The sequence below is a fragment of the Apaloderma vittatum genome, unplaced genomic scaffold (assembly GCF_000703405.1).
Source record: "Apaloderma vittatum isolate BGI_N311 unplaced genomic scaffold, ASM70340v1 scaffold10657, whole genome shotgun sequence".
Taxonomy (NCBI): domain Eukaryota; kingdom Metazoa; phylum Chordata; class Aves; order Trogoniformes; family Trogonidae; genus Apaloderma; species Apaloderma vittatum.
The window spans coordinates 1,980-18,626 of NW_009727830.1; the positions used below are offsets into that span (position 1 = coordinate 1,980).

General features: G+C 39.3%; 1 protein-coding gene across 1 annotated transcript in view; it reads left to right on the forward strand.

Annotated features, from left to right (window-relative positions):
* Window positions 1-4,958: 4,958 nt before the first annotated feature.
* The window catches only part of SIK2 (salt-inducible kinase 2), a gene marked incomplete at its 5' end in the record, with an annotated part of 29,401 nt that continues 17,712 nt past the window's right edge, over window positions 4,959-16,647 (forward strand). Inside the window, 3 exons of the mRNA XM_009873830.1 lie at window positions 4,959-5,075; window positions 6,095-6,158; window positions 12,876-13,037. Coding sequence (XP_009872132.1) covers window positions 4,959-5,075; window positions 6,095-6,158; window positions 12,876-13,037 — 343 coding nt within the window. The remainder of the gene's footprint in view (window positions 5,076-6,094; window positions 6,159-12,875; window positions 13,038-16,647) is intronic.

A 16,647-nucleotide genomic window follows, 5' to 3' on the forward strand; every position in this document is an offset into this window, starting at 1 on the left:
TGAATCTCCCTCTTTAAGTTCTTCAAATTTGGAACTCTTTTTTTGTGATTATTTTAGCTTCAGCCTATAGAAATTGTATTTTATGTAGCTTTGACCGATAAAAATAATTGCCTATTTTTTACGTAACTCTGAGTAGCCAATAACAGTGAAGTTAAAAAAAAAAGGGGGGGGGAATATTATTACCTTGAAAAATTAGCGCTTAGGGATTATTTATGGAATCTATGCTTTTTATGGAAAACCTACATATCAGAATATAAAATAGTAACTTGAACTAGAACAGTATATAGTTGCCATAAATTGTTTGCAAAGTATTGGTGAAAATAAAACGCAACAGGTGTGAAGCTGAAGATACACTTAAGAAAGGGCAGTAGATGGTGTATGCAAACACATACAGAAATCATAACTCGATTCCTCTATTAATGCAACACTAAAATTGCCTGACTAAATACTTAAACAAAGATGTGTGAAAGTTAAGAAAAATGGCAGAGATAGGTAAGTATTTGTAGTAACAGACTTAGTGCATGAGCCTCTTTAGTCCAGACAGGGTATTCCAGAGGGGGCTCCATGTGTGGGTGTGACCTTTGCTTTGCTTGTTTGTGTGTTTGCTGCCGTTTAAGTTAATGACATGTGCTTTCCTGCCATGCTAATTTATCCTGTTGCCGAGAAATCCTGTGATCTCAGGGTAACTTTTGTCAATGAGGCATGCACAAATAAGCAAAGCTTTTCCTCGGAAGAAGAAAGAGAACAAAAGTAATTTGAAGGATAAGGTTCAAGAGGCCGAGTATTTGCTTCTTGTGAAATACAGTGATATGTGAAAGAATGAACAGTCGTGAAAAGCTTTTGGACTAGATTAAGGTACTGCTTGAAAAAAAGCAACGCACTTTAGTGATGAAGGAAAGTCTTTGTGAACAGGCTGTGTGTGCAAGAGTCATGTTCCCCACCCACCCCAAAACTCCGTCACTAATATCCCCTTCAGGATTAGTCATCTACAGAAGAATACTCGCCGCTGCTCCTCAGATGAGAATTATGACTAGTATGTTCTTACGGTTCGTAGTCATGCTTTTAGCTGTCTGGTATGTCACAGGTTTGCAGTTTTCTCTCAAAATTGCCATCTCTTGATAGAAGAGGTGATGGTAGTTCGATGTGAGTGCCTGATCAAGTGTGCTTAGGTACGTGTAAAAGTGAACGGTGGAATTAGTGGAGACAGCAGCTCCCTGTGCTATATAGCACACAGTTTGGGTTAATGAAGTAGTTCAGTGGGAAAATTACACTATTATACAAAAAAAAAAAATTGCTCAGGGTGCTAACTTTACTGTTTGAAGCTGTGAGCTCTCAGTCTGTTGCAAGGGGGAGAGGAGGAGCACATACCTGGCGGCAGGGAGTGGGAGCTCACAGGTAGGTCATGTTGAACATAATGTGCTGCGCCCTAGGGGAGGTTTTAATGCTTTTATAAATCTGCGATATCCAAACGCTTTGTTGTTGCAAACTGGACTCGCTCCAGATTGCAGGAAGTCGTGTTTGTTAATTTTAGTGTGGGTTATCTACTTTTAGAATGTATTGAGTTAACAACTCAAATCTTTTGAAGTATGCAGTAATAGTATATGCTGATGTTTGGGATTTTTTTTTTGTCTGTTGTATTTTATTTCCTTGAGGGAAGTGGTAGCTCCTATTTTTTAAAAAAAAGGGGAAAAAAAAGCCAAAACTAGAGTTGCAAAACTTGTGTAATTGTCCTTAATTTGGCATATGCCAAATTACACTTAGTTTGTGTGTGCTGTGGCAATGATTGACCATACTAGAGAAATGCAAGTTCATTTCTTTGTGCAGTCAGTCTCTCTGCACTGTCTTAAAAAGATTAAAGTGAGTTTCCAACAACTCTGCAAGATAATAGTAATTGTTAGCAAGCTGTATATTCAGGAACAAAGCATGATTTACAGGCAGGAAACTGTTCCCCATCTCGAAGCAGCATCTCCACCTCTAAGAATTACTTCCCTTTTTCCTGTGGTTATGACATAGCTGAGACTATGGACAGAAGTGATCAGTTTATGTTGAATGCACTGTTCCTTCGCACGTTGTTAGGAAGAACTTGCTGGATTTTAAGTATTTCCAAGTGTTTTCCTCTAAATCATCTACAGCCCTGGCAAGATATATGAAAACTAAAGATGCAAGAATAGACAGATTTTGAATCTGCATTTGACTGTAGAAGCAGTGGTACCAGCTGCTACGATGCTGCTGCTTCTGTAGAACTATGTGCGCATATATAATATACACACTGAGGTTTGTACAAAGATTGCCAATAGTGTTTTTTTTCCTTCAGATAGTCAGTCATGTGCTTTTACTCTCTGTTCAAAACCTTCATAGTATCAAGTAACCTATAAGATAAAATGTGATTGATTTTTCTTTTCTTTTTCTTTTAAACTACAAATCTACTTAAACTGGAAATACAGCTTGTTCTTCATTGGTTTACATCTCCTCCTCTTGTGTCTCAAATAAGATATTCTTAATTAGTGGAGAACTGTGTGTAGAATTATTTCAGATATCTGAGAGACTGGACTAATGTGATTACACAACACACTTCTATGGCTGTGCTAGTGATAGCTGTCAACTGAATGATCTAGCTAGAGAAGTCTTGTTTGTCTCTTTTTTTTAATGGATTATGAATGTAGCAGAACAAAATGCATCATAACGTGACGACAGAGGTAGCAAGTAGCCTGCTGAGACAGTGGCTCATTCTGTAGTGCTCCAAAAGAAATTGTTTTCCAGCATCTGCAAAGTCACATATGACATAATTTTCCTAGCATCAGAGTTGCCTGCAGGAGTTCAGTATTAACTGATGTAAAAAGCATTTTACTCATGTTGTCACTACTATCTGGTGATATCTTCATAAAAACATTTTTCTAGAAATATTCACCCAAGTCCTTGATGCGTTGTTGAACCAGAATGCCTGGTGTGTAAACAGAACGGATCTTTTCAGACTGAAAAGCTGTAAGAGCAGAATACTTCCATCAGTGACGTGTCATTATTGTGGAAGTACAAAAGCGATTGTAGAATCTTCTGTGGTTTGTTCTAAATCTATGATCACTTTTTACTTGTAGTATGGGGAGGTAAGGAAATGTTTCAGAACTACCAAAAGAGGATTTTTCTGGAGCCATTCTGCTCCAAGAAATGTCTGACCTGAAGACTTGTTTCCTTGTTCCTGTGCTTTTGGAAGAAGGATTTGGTTTCGGTCTTCCAATGGTCTTGGAAATTGTATTTCTAAATGCAGCAAGGAGATAGGGTAGGAGACCTCTGGAAAAGGAAGAAAGTAGGAAATTCTGGAATATGAAGCACTGCTCTTGGCCAGAAAGTGTAGTGAAGGTTAGAGCAGGATTTGTAGCCGTGCTTCCCAAACTTATTTGACCCATTCTATTTTATTATTCTTCACTTTTTTTAATGTTTCTTTCCTCTAAGGTAATGTTGCTGGTTGTTGCTCAGGAAATAGCAAGGGATACCGTTGCAGAATTCTTCCCCTCCCCACTAGGAGGAGGTGAGTGAGCATAGGAGAAGTATTTCCTGATGTACCGGAACTTGGTTTGGTTTTAGTGGTTTGGTTTGATTACGCTGACATTTTACAGCTTTTTAGTGAAGTGATTTCTTCTTAGGCTAATAAATTGTGCCTGCAAAAAATAAACTAACCAGAAGTCATTTTATTAGGTGTCATCTCAAATGAGGCCAGGGAGACTTAGAGGTATGGTTTTGGTGGGGTGTTTTTCTTAAGCTGCACGAGTGATTGCTTGCATCCTTCGCTGCCGCCTGGCATATAATCAGACCAAATAAGGAAGCAGCTTGCTGTTCTGCCTTTCTGAGGGAACGAAAAGGGATCTGCTGAGAGAATGAGCAATTGCGGTAGGGAGTAGTGAGCAGGAGGGCAGATCTGGCAAGATCAAGTGGGAAGTATGCATTTGGATAGTCCAGTCCCATGCGCGTTACTGGTCGTCTTTTGCCTGCCCGTTATTACTTACATGTGTGAAGCCAGGCCGTTATCTGCTGTAAGACAGCAAATTATTATTGTAGTTGGCAGGAACGGGAATAGGGTGAAGGGGTAACAAATGGGAGCAGAAGCAGATGATCCACATGGGGATTTTTGCATGGTTTAGAGATAGTGTCTTCACAGTCGAAAGGACAGAAACTCTCAAAGGGAGATCTGTAATCTTTTAGGACCTTCCATCTCGAGCATCCCTGTTGCCGTACGCCTCTCGGTGTGCAGCGCAGTGCGATGTGTTAGAGGGCAGAGCAGATTGCTGTAAATACAAATAGCTAGCTGAAGGCTACGGAGGGAATCATGTTTTGAAGAGATTGCAGCTGTCTCTTGTAGTTCAATAGTTTGTGAAATGTAGTTATAACTGGAAGCATTTGTGTGACTTAGATTGTGTCCCCGTGCTTCACCATTAATAATGTCGCATTCAGAGTGAATAAACACCATTACTGTATTCAGTACTCTTTAGTATGGTTATCCTTTGCATGTGTTTTATAGCAGTTATATTTTCATTTCTTCTATAATTTTTCTATTTTAGATGTCTTCTTTTTAAAAATTGTAGTATCCGAAGCATATGTAGTTATCTCTAATTTACTTTGCAGGTATTAGCTAGAAGCAAGGTCAGTAGGACCAAGATCTGTTTTCTAAACTAATTGAGAAGGTTTGCAAGGTCTGACTGACAAACTTCTGTGCAGTTTTTTTTTCCCCCAGAGTGGATAAACTACAGATATCGTTACACAGTAGCATATTTATTACAGTTCAGAAAAGCATGTAACCATTGAAATTACATGGATGCACCATGTTTATTTGTGTTGAAGCAATAGTTTTTCTGTTAAAATGCTTTAACCCCAGTTATCTGGGGTTGCGTTATTCCCTTTATAACAAGGATAAATTAAAGAGGAAAACGTTGGGGAGTTTCAATCTCACTTGTGCTGTTTGTCCGCAGGTGGCAATAAAAATCATTGACAAATCTCAGCTGGATGCTGTGAATCTGGAGAAGATATACCGAGAAGTGCAGATAATGAAAATGCTTGATCACCCACACATTATAAAGCTTTACCAGGTATGGTTAGTGGTGTCTTTTTTCCCTTTTTCCCTTCTCTTTTGTTCCTGAATGAAGAGTTTGTTCTACACTGGTGACTTCTGCCAGATCACCAGCCTGTTAAAATCCCAACTTTTCTGGAACTGATTTGCACTGGATAAGTGTTTACGTTTTTGAAAGTACACCAGTTGTGGTCGTTTTCATTCTATGGTACCAATTAGGCTGGCTGTGTTAGATACTCAAGTGTACCTGAAATCTGTTTAAAATACACAGAAGGCTGTAAATTTGACGTTGGTGAAAGGGCTGGGTTGGAAGTCCCTGGTGATGAGAAGTTGCTGTCTGTTAGTAGTCAAGGTGCTACGTCAGCTAGAGCAGGGTCGGATCACTCAGCACAATGTGTCTACCGGCACTACTGGAGGATCTGCAGAGATGTACAGTGCATCACTGAGTAGCTGCTCAAGCAGATCATTAGGAAGAAAGCTGCAAGCTAAGGACTGGGTTGCCTTTTCCCAACTTGGACAAGTATGGAATTTTGAATTGACCAGTGAAATATTTCTGTTCAAGGCCATGAAGCAGCTGTTGATGGAAAAGTTGTGAAGTCTTACCCTCTTTTTTTCCTGTTCATCTCCCTGGATTTCTTCCAGCCTCCCATATTTTTGAATTGTGAGTAGTCTGTTGTAATAGGAAGGCTGAAACTTAGCAGAAGAGGACGAAGATGGTGCTTAAAGTCTTTAAAATAGTTGCTTGAGGTTACTATCATTTTGCATTAGTCACTTGTGGCTGAGAATCCTATCCACTTTGTCCTCTGTATACTGGCTTTATGAAGTATTTAAAGCTTATCCTTGTGCTTAGCATGCAAATACTCCCCTTGAAATTGGTGAGGTAACTTGAAAAAAACCAAAAGACTGTGGTAGCTGTATGTGCAAGGCAAAGACTTTCACATATTTACCAGAGGAGAACAATGAAAGTAAGTATCCATTTGAGTGTTTGCTTTTTGTTCTTCCTGAAAACAATCTCATGTGCAATTTCTCAATCAACAGGTGATGGAGACCAAAAGCATGTTGTACCTTGTGACAGAATTTGCCAAAAACGGAGAAATTTTTGGTAAGGAAGAGAATATTTTTATATTCAACATTTTAATGTTAACTTCTGAAGTTTCTCAATTGTATTTCTCTTGCCCAAGGATCCTTACTGTAGTATGTCAGTTCCCTTTATTTGTCAAGAAATGTGTGCTTTTCTTCTGTGATTGTACCGTGCATACATCTCCCAATTTACTGAGATTTTTCTAAGCTATTGAGGCTGGGGTAGCAGCGAAGTCCTCACAAGGACGGTGAGGCTGATTTTTTTTTTTTTTTTTTTCCCCCCAGAACCAGCAGAATCTATCACTGTTCCTTTTTAGGCCACAAAGAAGAAAGCTATGAAATGGACATTAAATGCATTTCATTTTGACCTGTATGAGTGCCTTTAACTTGAAAATGTGCATTAGTGATCAAAGTAAAAATGTTTCTTTTCAGCTCTCGCACATACAACAAAATCTGGCTTGAGCTGGTGTTGTTCTGACTGAAGATGAGCTTGCTAGTCCAAAACCTGTTTGAAACGATTGACAACCTGCAGAATAGCAAGACAATGTTCTAATAAGACTGGGATGAGAAAAGACCAAAACCGTTACTCCTATTTCTGTATCCAGCACGTTAGCATAGGTCTGTTTGGAGGTCTGGTAACCTTTGAGTATCTTGTTCATTTCCCAGGAATGTGGGTTTGGTTGGTTTGTTTTTTGTCTTGTGTTTTTCTCTGAAGGAACAGCATGATTTGCTTTACACTGATTACCATCTGGAAACACTGACTAAGAAGAAAGGGGATTCTGTTTTTCTCACCTCAGAAGCTGCTGTTCTCAAACTAGTGGTAATCTTGAAGCCCAGCCATGAGTTGCAGGCTGGCCTCCAATTGGATTTTTTGGTTGTGTCTTTGGTTTTGGGGGGTTTTGGGGGCTGGTTTTTTTTTTTGTAAGGGGGGGGGTGTTGGTTGTTTTTTCCCTCGCCACTTCTGAAACCTTTTAATTTATCTCATTACTTGCTTTGAGAACTACAATATTACCATAAGCCAAAAATCTGTCTAAAAATTACCTTTGTAGCTACATCAGGTTACATTTGTATTTTTGTATAGCTTTAAGGTCTCGTATATGAAACTTTGAGTTCTTAGTCAAGATTCTGTAACTATTAAGTTGCATAGATATGACCAGAAGGTTTTGTTGGTTTGTTGGTTGGGGGTTTTCTTGCTGCTTTATGGGAGAAAGTGAGGTGATTATAAGGAAAAAGGAACTAACATAAGACAAAAAAATAAAAACTTTAATCACCATAGCTAAGGATTCTAGAACTAACTTGGATAGTGATTCTTTTTTTGCCGCCTTATTTGTCTTGGCTTTAATGTGTATCATTTCCTGTAAAACTTTGACTTAAACTCTTAGTTCATTCTGAAGAAGCAAAGCTTTTTTGGGGCTCTAAGGCTTTCCCTGTGTGCAGATCCTTTAATGTGAGTTTCGGGCACAGTTTTCTCATTAAAATAATTAAGGAATCTTTCTGGGTCCAGTATTAGAGACTTAATATTTCTTTGAAGTTTTTTCTCTAAATTAATCTTTTTTTTCATTTCTGATTTCTCAGAATTACTTTTGTAATTAAGGATGGGATACTCTGCTGTTGTATGTATTTGTTTTTGGAGGAGGAAGCAGAAATGAGGTAATGGCAGCAATGTTAGAATTTCAGAGGAGGGGGAAAAGGCTGTTCTGATTTTTCTGCAGGCTCTCAAAATGCACCGTGATGGTGATAGGTGAAGAGCAAATGGTCACTCTCTAGCAATATGTAATAACAACTTTTCAGTTTGGGTGGTACCCAGGGCAGTGAGTTTATTTTCCATGAATGAGTCTAGCATGTCTCCTAGTGGAGTAACAGAAGAAAGGAATAGAAAAATAGCAGAAGAGCAGAAGTACTCTCAAAGGTAAAGAAAAATCATTTTGGCTGGATTATTTCAGACGTACTTTGTTTACGAATTTGACTGAGGTGTTAAAGTAACAACCTTTCTTGCTTAATAAAAGGTAATTTAAGGAGTTTAATGCTTTATAACCAGGTACTTAGTTTTCACATGCATTTTAATTGCAATAAAGAAATTGGACTTGCTCAGAAAGTTTCTCTGAAACTGTCAGTCACCATGACCAGGCAGAATGAGCTCAGAGGGCAATGGAACAGAGTTTAGCGTGCAGAGGGCCCCTGGCAATTGGAGTGCAGGAGGGGTACAGCCTGGCTGATCTTTACTTTTTACACTGCTGTGGTGGGGGGGGTGAGTTTCATGGAAACAGAACTTAAATGTTCAAAGTCCCTTTTTGTGATCTGGGTTATCTTTTTTTGTTGTTTGTTTTCTTTTCTTTTTTCCTTTTTTTTTTTTTTTTCCTGTCCCCACTCTTTCAGTCCTTATCATTGGGCTGCTTGTGTCATAAGCATTATATCATGCCCAGGGCAGATCAGACTCACTAGTTTGAAGTTAGCCTTTGTGATAGCTCTTCTGAGTAACTTTGCTACTCAGTGATGTATAAAAATTGTGAGAGTTTTTATCCCTCTTTTTTTAGTCCCCTTTCTATCTTTCTCTCTAATAAGAAACTTAAAAGGATATAGCATGTTCAAGATGGTTGTCTGTAGCTGGAAACTGGTAAATGTTCTCTTAATGCCATGTCAATGCTTTTAAGCTCACTGTGAGTAGCCTGGCATTAAACCTCATGGGGCCTTTTCACCTCTACTAAACCATAGTCTTACTGTGCTGACTGGTAGTTCTTGCACAGGATTATTTTTAACTCCCGTCCTGACATTCTTCCATGTCTCCATAGCTTCAGTAAAATTTCCTATACTCAACAGCAGTTTTGAATTTGCCTTGTCAGTCAGTAAACTGTGTGTTTAGGCTAGACACTTCAAATGCTGTTACATTTTATTTGTTTTTAAAAAGGTCTTTAGAATTAATAAAGCATTTGAATTAAAAAGGTTTAAGTTCTCCTTAATGCTTTACAGATCTGTGAAGTTTTGAACTAGCTGTTTTCATTGTTTTTAAAAGTATTTTTACAGCCACTGTCACGTAACCTTCTTCAGCATCTCTCACCTGAAGTCTCTGAAACAGCTGAGATGCAGATTATCTGTTAGCTAAACTAAATTAAACTAAATTAGCTGAAGGGCTAATTCTCTAGCTTCTCATCAGTGATTGTTTACATTACAAGAATCTGGACTAGGGAGGGGGAAGCTGACCGTTAAACATAAAAAACACGTAAGTGTTCAGCAAGAGGAAAGGGAATACTCAAGCTTTCGGTTATGGTTGTTTCTACCCCCTCTTGCCTGCTGTCTGACATAGTATATGTGCATTTTAAAAGCAGTAAACAGGACCAAACTACCTGCTTGTGTGATTTATGTCTAGCTTAACAATTGTAACTGTTTAAAGGAATGTGCTGCTTTTGGCTGAAGTTTAGGAGCAGTTGTTTTGATCTTGTCCTTCAGTTTCCTCATGTGGCCTCCTGCTGGGTTTTAGTATGAAACTACCAAACAAGTGATAATAGCACAACTTCTTCACATAGAGCTCCATTACAGCATTTGACACATGACAGGGTGAGTGCACCTAGGTATGTACTTTTCTGGCACTTCCTTTTTCTACTTCACGCAAGTGTGAAGGAGAGAAAGACTTAGGAATAGTTAAGAGTCAAACATTTCAACTGTTAAACATGATCCCTGGGAAGAACAGCTTAACACTTGCACACTCACCCACATCTTATAGTTGACTTTCCTGATTGTTTAGGTGTTCCCTACAACCTTCATTCAGTCTGTTTTGCAATCGAACAGTGGGTAGCGAGGACCTTGCTCCATTTTAGAGAACCTGCAGGAAATAATAGGATACTGTCAGGCTGTATTATTGTGCTTATACTCCTACTCTTACACAGGCTTCTCTCGGCTTTACCTTGAAGAACCGTAAGATTATTCTGAAATTTTCAAAGTGTTCACAGTGGAAACAATGTTTTATTTTTTACTCTTGCCAGGTATCAGTCAAGGCATTCACCACTCCATTAAAAAATTATTTTTGTGAAATGAGACCACAGAAATGCAGAAATTATCTTCTTTAGTCAGTCCTGTTTATGTTCTGCATCTCTTGTCCCAAAGGGTACCTTGAGACTTTAGCCTTTTTGTAGGAGGCTCTTGCGCATTCAGCGTGTGCCCAGTGGTTGCATGGGAAGATAGATCAGCCCAGGCAGTCTGGTGGGTCTCATCTTCAATAATGCAAAATCAAAGCTCCCTAAGAGGTACATCTCAAAGTAAATCTGATTTTTGGAATAGCAGCTAGATGTGAAAACACCCCAACATTCAAAATGTACCGTAACTAGTCATGCAGTGTGCTGCGGTTGTGCAGGCTAGTATGTTTTTATTGACCCTTTTTCTGAATGCTTCCATTGGAAACATGCGGTAACTGATGAACAGTTTAACCCAAATTCTGTACTTGATTTTGTTCTGTTCATTAGGGAAGGCAACGTTCTTGTGACCTCAACCAAGTTTTACCGAGAATGAGATTCCCTTCATAACTAGTCCTTTATGATGCTGCACTATCTCGGCTCAGTCGATCTAAAAGACAGTCTTAAAAGCTTTCTACAATATTTCAGTTTAAATACTAAGTCTTAAGGAGGCATGTTAGATTATGTAAATATATGTGCTTACACAGTCAACTTGTTAGCATCTTGTGCCTCTTTAAGTGAAGACCAGAGTTGAGGTGGGAAGGGATTTGCAGAGAATGCCTCGTGGAGCCCTGCAGATCAGAGCAGGTTGCTCAGGACCATGGATGGAGACTACAATCTCTGGCCAACCTGTTCCAGCATTTCACCACCTGCACAGAAAGAAAACACGTTTTCTTAGGTTTAAATTGGGTTTCCTGTGTTTCACTTGGTTCCCACTGCCTTTCATCTGTCTGGTGGGTACTTCTGCTGAGAAGAGTCCAGCTTTGCCATCTCACTCCTGTCAAGTATTTATACAAATGATTAGATTCCCTTCTGTATCTTGTCTTACCCAGACTGAACAGCTGCATCTCTCTCAGCCTCCCTTTGTATGACAAGTGCTCCAGTTCCTTAATCATCTTCATCATCCTTCACTGTACTCACAAATTTAAAATGTGTGCAACTGTCCACTTAAATGAAAGACTGTATTTTAAATGAAAAACATTGACCACTGGGCTTCCTGTACGATGTCTCAAAGTCATATGTTTTGAAGTAAATATCATCTTAATCTTCCAATTGTCCAGTAAATGAGTGTATTTTGGACTACTGAAAAGGCTGGACAGGAACCTGCCTTGTGACAAAAGTCCTGCTGCATTCTGCTGTGGATCCAACTGAAGCTATTATAACCTTTGCTTTCTATTATGGAAAAATGAAAAAAACCCCAAAACCCTAACATAGAAACACGTAGCCTGAGGATAAGATTTGTCAAAGGATACATTTATGAAAGCATAGATAGCTTTGCTATTTCAGTCTTTGCAAGGTGCAAGAGGGTGCAGTACAAACTAAAGAATCACAGTTCAGAGGTGTAAATCTGCATATACAAACAGTGTCTGGATTCTAGCGATTGTGGCAGAATGTCTCGAGAAAGTTTCAGCTGTTTTAAAGTGGTTTCTATAACCCAGGGAGTGGCATGTTGCCTGTATCCAGGCCTCTCCTGTTTGCAAATTAATGCACAAACACTATCCTCATGTGTACCGTAACCTATTTAGACAGACTGTGGTATAGTCTCTGGGAGAGAAAGCAGTGTATTTCAGAATCTTTTAATAAGTCCCAACAGGCTAGAGCCATAAAAGCAAATGATATATTGGATTCATTAACTTGTTAGCCACCTTGCTAACAAATCATGGATTAACAGCTTAAAGAGCTGGCTTGCATTCAGTATAATTTAATACATACTTTTGATATCTGGCTTCACCTTGATATCATATGATTTGTCAGTCACTTAGTTTGTGAATGATATTTAGCTTGCAAATATTATGATCTCTTACTGCCAGGCTGTTGTTTGTTCTTGTGCTTTGCCAAGTTAAACCAGCTGAAAGTGTATTAAGACCTAGGTAGGTTAGAAGCTCTGCAGAGAGTTTTCAGATCTGTGTGTTCCAGAGATCAATCTAATGAGAAAGAATAGATTGGCTATAGAAGCTGTTTTCTATCAAGATTCACACAGCTGCTGCTTCACTTGTTTTTGTTCCTGAGGATAACTTTTCCGAGTTATCATATGTTTCAGGGCTAACATTAGTTTTTACAACATAATCAAATATGAAAACAAAATGTTCTTTCCGTTTGTGATGCAATGAAGATGAGAAAGGCCAGGGCGGGTACCTTGTGGGTTACTTGTTTTATTTCCAGAGAAAAAAGTACTTTTAAGCACCACACAACCTCTATTGAGGCTTCAGAGAGAGAAATGTGCTGTGAGGTTTGCGTGAACTGGTAAGAGGCTACAGCTAAAGTACCTCATGAGGGTAAAGCCAGTTATTCCAGGTATTCCCCATTCCATAGGAGTTGTGTTATATGAAAATATTTACCAGAATAGTCATGTCACTATAAAAGAAGGAATAGCGAGTAGACTTTCATTACACAGCAGCTTTTTTCTTACGTTTTTCCATTCTTTTGCAGGGGAGGGTGTGAGAATAATGGGTTGGAAACTGGGATTGCCTAAAATGCTTTTTGAGTTTCCTAGTGCTAATTATTTGAGAGAAATCATTTAGCTTCACGGTTGTTGCTTGCTGTCTAATCCATTTAAACCTGCTTTATTTTAACAGATTACCTCGCCAGCCACGGGCGTCTAAGTGAGTCTGAGGCCAGGCGCAAGTTCTGGCAGATCCTCTCAGCAGTGGAGTATTGCCATGGTCAAAAGATTGTTCACCGTGACCTGAAGGCTGAAAATCTTTTGCTAGACAACAACATGAACATCAAAATAGCAGGTACTCAGAATGCAGATGATCTTCAGTAAGGTGTATTCTTATCAGGGCCGTTCCAGTAATTCAGTTGCTGCTGCCCAGGATAGATAGCACGCTGTGCTTAAGGTACAGAAAATTGGAGTGGTGAGATGTCATATTTTTCCACTATAGATATCGTACTACACGTAGCTAAAATAATTTCTAGATTAGCTCCATTATACTTTCAGGAAAAGGGAAATATTTTTTTAGAGTTATAGTCCTTTTTTGTGGTGTCATAACATGTCTATGATGCTGCCAGATGTTCAGGTTAAAACCAAGTTAATCAAATAACTTCTTTCAACATTAGAAAAAACTCAAAATGGAAGCTTTTCTTCTTTTTGCATGCATGACTTCATCTTAATTATAAATTTAGACACAGCAGATGTTGCTAGCAATGAAAATCCTTTTGGTGGTTGCGAACTCGTTGCAATTCCATCCTGACTTTAGCCCAGCGACACTTGAAATGGGAAAGCTAGAGAACATCTTGATTTGGAGGGCTGTTGAACTTGAGGCAGGAAAGGAAGGCGAACGGCTCTGAGGAGCCGGTTTGCATAGGAGTAAGCTTGCTAGTTCTGAGAAGGAAGTGTGACTAGATAGCCAGTCAGGCTGAGAAAGGTAAAGTGATAAAACATTTCTCAGCTGTAGATCACTGCTGGATGATTTTACTCTTGAATTTCCTCTCCAGCACTTCTGAATTGGATGAACTAAAAATGTATATTGTTTTCTAATGCTTGTCTAAAGATAAATTATTTTTTGTTGGCAGAAGAAGCTGTGGAAAATACATTCTCTGAAGCTAGAGAGGGGAACCTGCTCTTTTGCATGTTTTCTGTATTTTGTGGCTCTTTAGCATCTGAGAGGGAATTTTACAGCAGATTCATAAAAGCTGTAAAAATTGTTATTTAACGCTTTACATAAATTAAGAGCAGAGTCTTTGCAGTAGCCTCTTTTCATCTAATTTGGTATTAAAATGTTTATTGTTTATTTTTTTTCTATATTGTGGGCTTTCATATTAATGTTAGACTGCAAAAATACTAAAAGCTACCATCAGATGAAGTAAAAGGGTTTTGCAACTGTTGTAGCAGGAAGATCCAGTTCTTCTTTAGTTCTTATTTAGGGTATCTGATACCTGAAGAAAGCTTAAGAAACAGTTTGGAATGGAGATGTTGTCTGGGCTTTATACTAGAGTGGCCCAAGTATAATAACTAATAACACTGAATTGGTGATTTCTCAAAATTCTGAAAACTAACAGGGCCAGTCACAGCGTTTACTCACACCTGTTGGTAGTAAGACTGTGAATTTGACAGTAAAATGTTTTGGTACTTTGAGCTTTAATCTAGTGGGTTCATCGGCACTACTATTTGTGGAGTATTTTTACTCGCCAATTTCAAACTTGCATTTATTTCTAGAAGCTACTGACAATCGTAGCACCTGGAGGTTTATGACTGGCATACAATTGTATTTCCCAGGACGATGTATGGCTCCAGGAAATCCTGTGTCTAAAGGGCTGCAGGTCACAGGGACCCCACTTACTGCGAGCAACTGAACTACATATAAAGGAATTCTTGTGCTGCTGTTCATCTAGGCTTTCTTTCTTCACCTTCCGATCTGCTGCTCTTCTCCCCATTTTCACATTCTATCCCTTCTAATTTCTCTGTCTCCACATCAGTATTCTCTGCGCCGTAGCTTGTCACGTTCAGCCTGGCACAGTTTTTCAGAACTCCCCAGGGGCCTCAACTGGGCTGGAGCGGGGCTGCATTCTGGGGTATTTCATGGATGTCCTTAGCGCTGCAGGGTGCAAGTATCCCCCCCTCCCTGAACACTGCAGTGCAAGCATGACACGGGCTCACAAAAACACTACTTCAAAGGCATCTCGAAAGAGACGTTACAGACATGAACTGTTCTGTTGCAGGGAACCTCAGTGCACAGGTTCTCCAGGGACTCAAATAAAAGCACTGAAAAACGAGTTACTAGATTCCATCAGCTGCTGCTGTCTCTTTCCTCCTCTTAGCTGCTCTTGTGCTTTGCCTGTGTATTACAGAAAGTGAGTTACAGGTGGTCTGTAAGTCAATGACCACATAAACTAGCAGTTCTTCATACGGTCTGATTCGTTAATGTATCTCTGTCAAGCTTTATTAGATTCATGCAACTCCCCTGTCCAGCTTTGCTGATCAAGTAGCTGGAGGAGAGTCACGACTGCTAGAAACTTGGTAGTGATTTGTGCTGAGTCAGTTTTATTTTTCTCTGTAAAGGAGATAGACAGTGAATTCCACAGAATGGATTATTTGTGATTTTGGAGTTATCTGGTGCTGTGCAGATCCCTGAGAACAGTGTCTTCCAGTGGTTCATATTCTTCATGGTTCGTTATCAAACTGTGGAAGCACAAAGGGCAGCCAGGATCCCAACTCTGATAGCTAGAATTACTCCCTAATTCAAATGAACCTAGCAGCTGAAAAATGACACAGTAACTGATGAATTATTTTGATAGATAGCCCTGCAGTGTCAGTGTTTGCACTGGGCCCCAGCATGACGCATGGGGCCGTCCTGTGCTGATCACTCCGAGCAGCTGTGCAATCCACATAGATTCTCGTGGTCATTCCTACCTTCTGATGCTTCTAAGACTTTTATTGGACCCTTTATTTACTCTTTAGGAATAGTAATTTTTTTAGCCAAAGACACAAATGTGCATAAAGTTACCTCTGTATTTCAGATTAAAAAGTAAGTGTTTGTAAGTGTGAGCTGATGAGACTGCCACCTTTTATGTTTAAACCAGGAGGCTGGACTGAAGTGTAATAGTTTTGTGTTAATGCTGCTTTAAAAGAAAGAGAATAGATAGAATTCAAAGGATCTTTCTTTTCAATCTTAGTAACTGGACAAGAAACAGAGAATGCATAAAGATCTTGAGGTGAGAGCTTTGACAGACTGTTAGTTTCTAGTAGCTACCAAGTACTTGGGAGCAAAAGCGTCAAACTGAAATTTTAGCATAAGTAATGTGAAAGAAGGTACGAATCAGCTAATGTTCACTGAGAAAGTTGTGCCATACCAGGCAGAATCCATCATGTTTGACATTTAATTTGGTTTTTTACATTACCAAGGTAAATCTTTATTCTTCACAAAGTTATTGCCTGTAGATACCTGGATCGTTCGTGTACCCTTTAAGTTTTGCTGGTTTTTGAAGGGTTCATAGGGACTGAATTTCAGATCCTGATCACTAGTACGCTGTGCTGCCATCAAATAAAACTTGCTCGTTGTCTGTACAGTGAAATATCTGTGCATCTCTGAAAATTGAATTTAGCTTTGAATTGAGGATGGAATAGTGAGCTTCTCTCTGCAGACTTGTGGCCCCACAAAACTGCCAGATTAAGATGCCTTATAGATGTGCAGAAATCGTGCCTCCTTGATAGTAAAGCTCCTGTTTCAGCCAGATCAGGTGGGAGAGACTGTTATTTTGAAGTAGGTTGTAGTGCTGGTTTGTCTTGCTGGTGGACAGTAAAATATGCATTGACGTCAGAACTGGCTGATCAGCATTCAGCTCGTGAAGTGGGTCAGGTTTGTTTCTAACACACTCATACCTTTCTTTTATCAGTACTTCTTTCCC